This window comes from Vidua chalybeata, chromosome Z, assembly GCF_026979565.1.
Source record: "Vidua chalybeata isolate OUT-0048 chromosome Z, bVidCha1 merged haplotype, whole genome shotgun sequence".
Taxonomy (NCBI): Eukaryota; Metazoa; Chordata; class Aves; order Passeriformes; family Viduidae; genus Vidua; species Vidua chalybeata.
In genome coordinates, this window is record NC_071570.1 from 17,115,244 (window position 1) to 17,123,841 (window position 8,598).

At 45.3% G+C, this 8,598-nt stretch overlaps 1 protein-coding gene across 1 annotated transcript; it reads left to right on the forward strand.

The window, feature by feature from the left end:
- Window positions 1-1,987: 1,987 nt before the first annotated feature.
- SAXO1 (stabilizer of axonemal microtubules 1) lies at window positions 1,988-6,666 on the forward strand. The gene is given in 7 exon segments (XM_053932485.1): window positions 1,988-2,093; window positions 4,998-5,174; window positions 5,966-6,126; window positions 6,129-6,412; window positions 6,414-6,490; window positions 6,493-6,610; window positions 6,612-6,666. Coding segments are annotated over 7 exon segments (978 nt in total).
- Window positions 6,667-8,598: the final 1,932 nt, after the last annotated feature.

Here is an 8,598-nt window from a genome sequence, read left to right on the forward strand (position 1 = left end):
CTTTAAAAGAAGAAAAAATACAAGTTGTATTTAAACTTCTAAAAATGTCTGTGTTGGAGAGCAATCAACATCCATAAAAATCATGTTTTAATTTTCTTTTCCATTGTGTACACTGTGTCTCCAGCTGGTGTTTAGGACACCAGGAATGACCCTTTGATATTTCCTGTCACCTTTATGAAGTGGCCACATGCCATCCATGCATTTTGGCAAGAACGGGAGTCAAGTCACCAGAGACTGGCAAAAGGACCTTTTATTTCTGCTGCTGCTGCTACAGAAAGACCAGACCACGACTGAGCATTTTGAGAGTGGGTAATGACACTGAAATTGGCCAATAGAAACATTCTAACACAATTTGAGTACTAGAAAGCAGCTGTTCGTTATTGCAGCCGTGGGCATTCAGGCATCCTTCCTCCATTCGAATGTTGTGAGTGCTGGGTGAACAGAGATTTTATCTCACACACTGATTACACATTCATCAGCTATCCCTACTTCCTTAACTTTGACATGGTCACACCCCTACTGGAAGTCCTTGTATGGTTCTTTGGGGTCTGACTTCAACATCTGGTGTCCTTTTTAGGTGCTGTTCCTTGACCTGTTCCTCGACCCCTGCTTTTGAGTATGCACAGTATCATTGTTTTGCCTAACTTGTGCCTTGTCAGACTTGCAGAGCTGAACTGGTGTCCTGCTTGCGTTTGGCATGGCTTCTGTTTGCCTAAGTTACAGCTTTTATCTACTTGTCCAAGGCTGTTTGGTTCTACTATCCTTATCAAAACTTCTAACTCCCATGGACTGCCCAGAACAGAGACCCAAAGAGCTGAGGACAGCACCTGCCAAGGTGCAGCAGACAGGGCTGTAGCCAGCTGGCACCAGGCTCTTCTCCCAGGGAAAAAGAGAAAGGATGAGAGGAAGGTGCTGAGAGATCCACCTGGGAAGGTTTAGTTGGCTGTGTGGAAAGGTTTCTTGTCCAAAAAGTGTTGTCAAACATTGGAACAGACTGCCCGGGTCTGTGGTGGTGTCACCATTCCTAGAGGGTTTTAAAGAAGGAGTAAATTTGGCACTTGAGACATGACTTAGGGGTGGGATTGGTAGTTTTGGTTAACGTTTGGATTTGGCGACCTGAGATCTCTCTGCAGACCTCCCTCTGTGTTCCCTTCACTTTGGGATTCAGGGCCCCATCACTTCCACAGGAGCGATTTGTCACTGACAGGGACTCAGGGAAAGCTCCCAGTTAGTGACATTGCCCTCACCCTGAAGACCCTGAAGTGTCTTCTTATTTCCTGGTGACTTTTTCCATGGCCCAATCCACGAGGCTCTGCGGGGGCGTAGTGGAGGATGTAAATGTGGCTCTTGGGACATGGCTTAGTGGTGGGATTGGTAGTTTTGGTTAATGTTTGTGTTTGATGATCTCACAGCTCTCTGCACACCTCCCTCTGTGTTCCCTTCACTTGGGGGTTCAGGACCGCGCCACCTGCACAAGAGAGATTTGACACTGGACAAATGGGCAGCTACGGAAACTCAGGGACAGCCAGGCACAGCCGGGACACGCACGGGTACCCACGGACACGCAGGCACAGGCAGAGACACGCACACCCTGGTGAACATTGCTGGCCTTTATTGGCATCCGCAGCCCCGCGCCGCGGCCGCGCTCTGCGCGCTCCTCGCGCCGTGCGAGGCCGAGCCCCGCGCTCGGCTCAGCGCCGGCGGCGGCGTCTGCGGCTGGAGCGGCGGCGCCGGCGGTACGCGGAGCGGCGGGAGGCCCGGCGCGTCTTACGCACGCCCCGGCGGCGGGAGCGGCGGCGCCGGCTGCGGCTGCGGCTGCGGCTGCGGCTCCTGCGGGAGCGCCGGCGGTAGCGGGCCATGCTGCCGCGGGGGCGGGGGGCGTTGCGCCCGCTTTTATAGCGGAGCGGGGCAGCGAGGGAGCGGCATCAGCCGTGAGGTCACAATGCTTCCAGGGGAGCCCTTGTTACACCCGAGATGTGCAGAGCCAATGTCGCCAGTGAGGTCACAGCGGGTCACAGTGGAACCCTCGTGGTGCCAGAGCTTTGCAGAGCTGGCCTTTGTGACACCAGAGCTTCAAAGAACCAACATCTCCGGTGAGGTCACAGTTGGCCAGGATGGAATCCCTTGTGATGGCAGAGGTTTGCAGGCTGATGTCACCAGTTACAGCACAATCGGTCCTTTGTGACATCAGAGTTTGGAAGGACCAAAATCACGAGTGAGGTCACAGTTGGCCAGTGAAGGCCCTTGTTACACCAGAGCTTCCAGAGCTGATGTCACCAGTGAGGTCACAGGGGCCACATGGACACCCCCAGCCACAGCTCCAGCATCTCCCTTGCCCGAGCAATGCCCAGCAGGGAGCAAGATGCTGTCATGTGAAATGTGTCCGTGTGGTTCCCAGGGTGGATGCCTGGCCTTGTCATTGTGCCAGTGAAAAAACTGATGCCAAAAGAAATGGGAAAGGAATCCTTTCCTGGGTTAGGTGCCCCACTTCCACTGGACAGCACCAAGGGGAACCATTTCACTGGGCAAGCAAGGCAGAACAGTCACACAGCCCCAAAAACTGATGCAAAGTGCAGTGAGGCTGCAGAGAGAGCAAACTCTGCCTTTAAAACAAAAAAGGGGAATATCTTGTGCAGGGACTGGCCTGAACTGCCTGGAGATGATGGCCTCTCCCAGCGAGGCAGAGCAGAAGCCCCAAGAATAGAGACCAGGGACTGTCACCTGAGCAGATGTTCCTGGGCAGAGCCATGTGGGGATGCACAGAGCACCCTGGGCTCCCAGCAGCCAGCCCTCAGGCTGAGAGAGTGCTCTTGTCATGGAGAAAGAAGTGCCTGAAGTGCTAATGGCTCCAAAGGATGACAACAGCCCAAGGCAAGAAGGGATTTGGGACCGTTGTACTGGGATTGGTGGTGGCTTGCAGAGGACAGGGAGCTGCATCCTGTGCAGCCTCTGCCTCTATGGTCTGGTTGTCTTGGTGCAGACCCTGCCGGGACCACTCACCCTTTTAAACTCTGATGCCGTGCCTCATTATTTTCTTACATTACACCACAACTCTGGAACTTCAAGGAGTTCACTGAGGTGGAGTAACAGACAAGGAGGGTATTGCAGATGTGTGTGTGAATACTTCCCTTATCTAGCTGACTGAAAAGCAATTGCTGTAATTGAACTGAAAGCCTGCTTGGTAAAATATATTTCAAAGTAGAAGTTTAATAAAGGTATATGTAAATCAAAACATTCTGTTCCTCCCTCAAATGAATATTCTCATATATGAAACACCATTGCAGATTGAAGCCAAAATTTCAAGTGATTTTATTTCAATCAGCTGTGTTAAAACATTTAGAAGACCATTATTGATCTGGCTTACCGAGTGTCTGAATGATCAACAGAAAATTGATCATTCTCCTCTTAGAGGTGGTCTGAATCTCATTAGCTTCTGACTTTTAAACACTTTATTAATGCATTTCCTGTAAAAACACATCTGTATATGTTCTTGGTTCACCCTGTTGGAGTGTTTCTCCAGGAAAATTATGTACCCTAGGCATGGGTACACGGTCAGCATCTTACCAGTGTGGTGGCACGTGGACATCTCCTACTTCCCAAGGGAAACAGAGTGGCAAATTCTGATTGGATCGTAGAATTCAAATTTCCTCATACAAATACCCTAACTGCATTATTTACTCTATAGTACTTTGACATCTAGACTTCCTTCCTGTGCAGAGTCAGCTGGAAACTTATTTGCCTCATGACTCTTAGTGTGGTTTGAAAGAAAGTAAAATTTTAAAAAGAAAACAAAAAACATGCTTTGGATTAGCTCCAAGATTCTTTCATTTCAACTTCCTACCAGTAACCATAATGGTCTCTAGGGAATGTTGCACAAAATTACTAGTAAGGGGAAAAAACTGTGGTCTTCTGGCCTCAGCACTGGTAAGTGAGTTAGGAAGCTTTGCAATATATTCCTAGTTTGATAGCACAAATCTTTTCAGATTACAGGGCCTCATTTATTTCCCTGATATCCTGTCAAGAAAGGAACATATGAATGTCTCTAAAATACCACCTAAAATGTTTTCTTAGTCATAACTTTGGATACCAAGATTTCTGGAATATGGGCTATTTTTGCAATACAATTTAGTGTTTCACATTAGTGCAGACTTATTCTGCAAATTTTGGCACAGTTTTTCTAGTAAGGAAGAATTGGGGCAGAGTTGCAAGTTCTTTCTCAGTTTCTGTTTGTTCTGACAGCTGGAGCACCATGGAGAGCAGAGCCAAGGACTGAGGAGATGCTGCACAGCACAGCTTGCTAACATCAAGATGAGCTGCAAGCCTCTGAACTTGGCAAACCATAGGCAGCATCCCAGCTGTACAGCTGAGGCATCAGGTCAGCCACCAGGCCAAGTGAGAGGGTAGAAAGAAGAAGGGTAGCACTGCAGCTCAGCCTTTAAGGTGGAATGGTGGACATGTGGTTCTCCTTGTCCTAGAGATGCTGTGTGAGACATCCAAAAAGCCTTCTGCAGACACAGGCATACTCTGTGCTCAGAGCCAGCCACAGCCCAGCAGCAGGAAGATGTTTGAAGCAGATTGAAGGCATTGCCTTGATGCTACACCTCCATGATTCCTAGTTTACTGAGCATGAGGATGGCACCCACTCAGTTACCTGCAGAAAATGTCTCTGTGAGACTGAGAATACAATTGAATTTTCCCTCATAGTATTTCACCATCTCTGTAGGCATGAGTGGGTACAGGCCTATTTGATTTAACTTTCTGTGTAGATGCACAGCATTTCCAGGGCTTAACACAATAGTGTATAATGTATTCTACAGCTCCTCTTTGAATAAGATTTGTGAAACACCACATCATAAACAAATATTTCTTGAAGTAGAAAATGTAATGATCATAATATTGATATATGGCTGAACTTGTCAAAGCATTTCAGTTGAGAATTTCAGTATTATTCCTCTTTCATTTCAGATGACTGTGTATTACAGAATGAACCCAGTCAGAGCAGATCAGACCAAACAATAGATTTGCCCCATCAAAAGAGAAATTTTACCACAGAACCATTGTCCAGAACAACTGTTTCTACAGGGGACTAGTTGCCACTCAAAACTGTAAACCTCTGAATCTGGGCCAGAAAAGCAAGGCTCCCTTTGAATACATAACGAATTACAGAATGAATTATGGATGGGCAGAGTCCAATAAGATGATGTTTAGCAAGTCCAAGTGCCCAGTTCTGCATTTTGGCCACAACAACTCCTGCAGTGCTACAGGCTAGGGACAGAGTGGCTGGACAGTGCCCAGGCAGAAAGGGACCTGGGGGCACTGGTCAACAGTCGGCTGAACATGAGCCAGCAGTGTACCCTGATGGCCAAGGAGGCCAATGGCTCCTGGCCAGTATCAGGAATAGCGTGGCCAGCAGCATCAGGGAGGTCATTCTTCCCCTGTACTTGGGACTGGTGAGGCCACACCTTGAGTGCTGTGTCCAGTTCTGGGCCCCTCAGTTTGGAAACGATATTGAGACGCTTGAGCGCGTCCAGAGGAGGGCAACGAGGCTGGTGAGAGGCTTGGAACATAAACCCTGTGAGGAATGGCTGAGGGAGCTGGGGTTGTTCAGCCTGGAGAAGAGGAGACTCAGAGGTGATCTTATCACTCTGTACAACTTCCTCAAAGGTGGTGGTAGTCAGGTGGGGTCAGTCTCTTTCTCCAGGCAGCAAGTGACAGAACAAGAGGACACAGTCTTAAGCTGCACCAAGGGAAATATAGGTTGTATATTAGGAAATTTTTTTTTATGGAAAGAGTGATAAAGTACTGAAATGGTCTGCCCAGGGAGGTGGTGGAGTCACCATCCCTGGATGTGTTTAAAAAAAGTTTGGATGTGGCACTTGGTTACATGGTTTAGTTGAGGTGTTAGGACATGGGTTGGACTCGATCTTCAAGGTCTCTTCCAATCTAGTCATTCTGTGATTCTGTGATGTGCCACCTCCTCTGGTGAAACATGATGTACATAAAATGCAGAAATAAAAGGTCAATTATGTTTCATTTGATGGCCTCACTACACACAGATTTTCTTACCTGGGGTGGGCTGGTTAGCCAACCAAACTTCCAAAACCATACCAGACAAAGCCAGTCCCTGTCTTCCTTTCTCCACTACAACTGAATTTCAGGAAAAATACAAAGCTTGACTACAGCCTCCTGTATTCACCAGAAAAGCTGATATATATCTTCCTCCTCTGGAGAAAGTGGACCTTCACACCACTACTTGGACACACTGGAAGCACTCAAATGAAAAGCCAGCCAAGTTGTGTCAATCTTTGGCCCAGCTTAATAAAATTACTGAGCCATTTAATAGCTCTTCTATAGTGAAGGAAGACTATAAGCCTTGGCTATGAAATAGACTAAAACCTATCACTCATGCTTCAAACTTTCCCAGCAAAACCAATAGATTTCTTGGCTATGTTTTGGACCCATCATGGGCCTCATTCTCTCACAGTATGTAAACCTATAAACCTGTCTGGTCAGGCTGAAAACATTGCACTCCCCTAGATGCTAAAACAACCCACACTCCCAGTTACACACCAAAGGGCTTTGTTAGATGCCTGGCCCCTTACAAAGACCCACATCTTTGAGAAAACTGATGCTGACAGCTTGATTTTGTTTGGTACCTTCTTTTAAACCAGTTGCTTGTTTCATATTTGGAGAACTCTTAAAATAAACTTAATTCCCTGGCACTGACATTTTCTGGTTAGTATATACAAAAGGACATAAAATACAGGGGAAAGACATATTGATTTTTGTTTCTCTGTATTTTTTTTTTAGTTTTCCCCATCTAACTCTTGCTTATTAATTGAGAGATGTCCTCCTCCTGAGACAGTAATAGAAAGATCTCTTAGTAATAAACTTTATTATGATGTAAAGGGGGCTCAGGTATATCCATAAAAACAGAGGTAAACAGGTGAATTGCATGATGTGAAGTCATATGTAAAAGTCATCGCTGGGTAACAAAGTCAGATCCGGCCTTTTTCAGTATTCCTATCAAAGACACATACAAAAGGTACAATTACTGGATAAATATTATTGAATATTGCACCTTCATAAATTGTATAATGTGCTGTACAGAACTAGGCTATCAGATGGTGTCATCCTAGGCTGACACCTTGTAAGAGAACTTTTTCAATAAAAGCTCTTCACTTCAGGATTCTGGATGGGTACCAGAAACATTAAAGAGGTGAAATTGTCACATGTTGCTACAGCTCAGCCAGCAGCTAGAGTTGCATTATGTTTTGAATAAGGCCATTATTAAGCTTCTGACCCGAACTGTTCATTTCTTTGTCCAAAGCGCTTTCTGTAGGCCTATGAGCGTTCTATTAGCACTATGAAACTTCCTGACTTCTTAAGCACATTCTACTTTCCTAAATCCTCCTCTCCCTTACTCCTGGCAGCTCTGGCTGCTTCCTGAGTATTTAGCTCAAGTGCTAGCTAAAGCTGTTGCATGCTTGATGATTCTTGTGGGTCCCTTCCAACTCAGGGTATTCTATTTATATATGATTCTATGATTTTGTGAAAGGCTTGTATCTGACCATCAAAACAGCATTTAAAGAGGAAGATAATTTTCTGTGTAAAGGTATTCTAAAACTTTGGAAAAGCTTTGAAACCTGTGGGGATAGAAATTCTTCCTAAGTGCTGGCAAGTTAAAGCCAAACACATTCCACCTGAAAACATGAGTGCTTAACCCTGAGGATGGGAAGCCACTGGAACAATACTTTAGGGGTGCAGTGGTTCTGCTTCACTTGAAGTCCTTGAATCAGTCCTAGAGGCCTTTTCTAAACATATGTCCTAGTCCAATGAAAAATTATGTTCCTTGCAACAGGAAAAGCTAGGCAAATCTCTACAGATTACACTGCACAAATGGGCCAAACTATGCAGTTATTGATGACTTCACACAGCCTTCAGAAATTCAGTAATCTGTAAAATATTCACTCAACTGTGGTAGGTATTGACCTAGAGTATGTTTAGCCTTTTTTTTTTTTTCTCAGCTCCTCCTATTTTACCAGCCAGTCTTTTTGAATCTTCATTTCTTTAATATTGAATTTCTACATGAAAAGACTTTTTCTTCCCCATCTGTTTTTCACTAGTTGTTTTTCTGATTTTATTTATCAACCTGTAATTCTGCCAATTCTGAAATATAATTTATATGAAAAAAAACAGCTAAGGCTTGTCACTGCAGAAAAGATTGTTCTTTTTATGCATAAGAGCTCTCCAACTGTTCTTTCAGCTCTTTGATATGTGAGCAAGGAGAGTCTAGTGTGTAAATTATCTTTATTATAGTTTTGTGTGGATCTTTTTTGCTGGGTGGAAGTTAGTCATGTCAAGCTCAATAGCAATGCAATATGCCACTTAACACTAGTAATTGCTTGGTTTTGAATATTAACAACAGGAATCTTGATTTTCCATGCAGTGGACCAGCTCACACCAGCATCAAGCAGACATGACTGGTTTAAATCAATACTTTCAGAGTGTGAGACACAAGCTTGGGTTTTTTTTCTGTTTTGTATCCCTATGTGTAGGAATTCCCTTTTTGTCTCCTCTGATCATGGGGTGGGAATC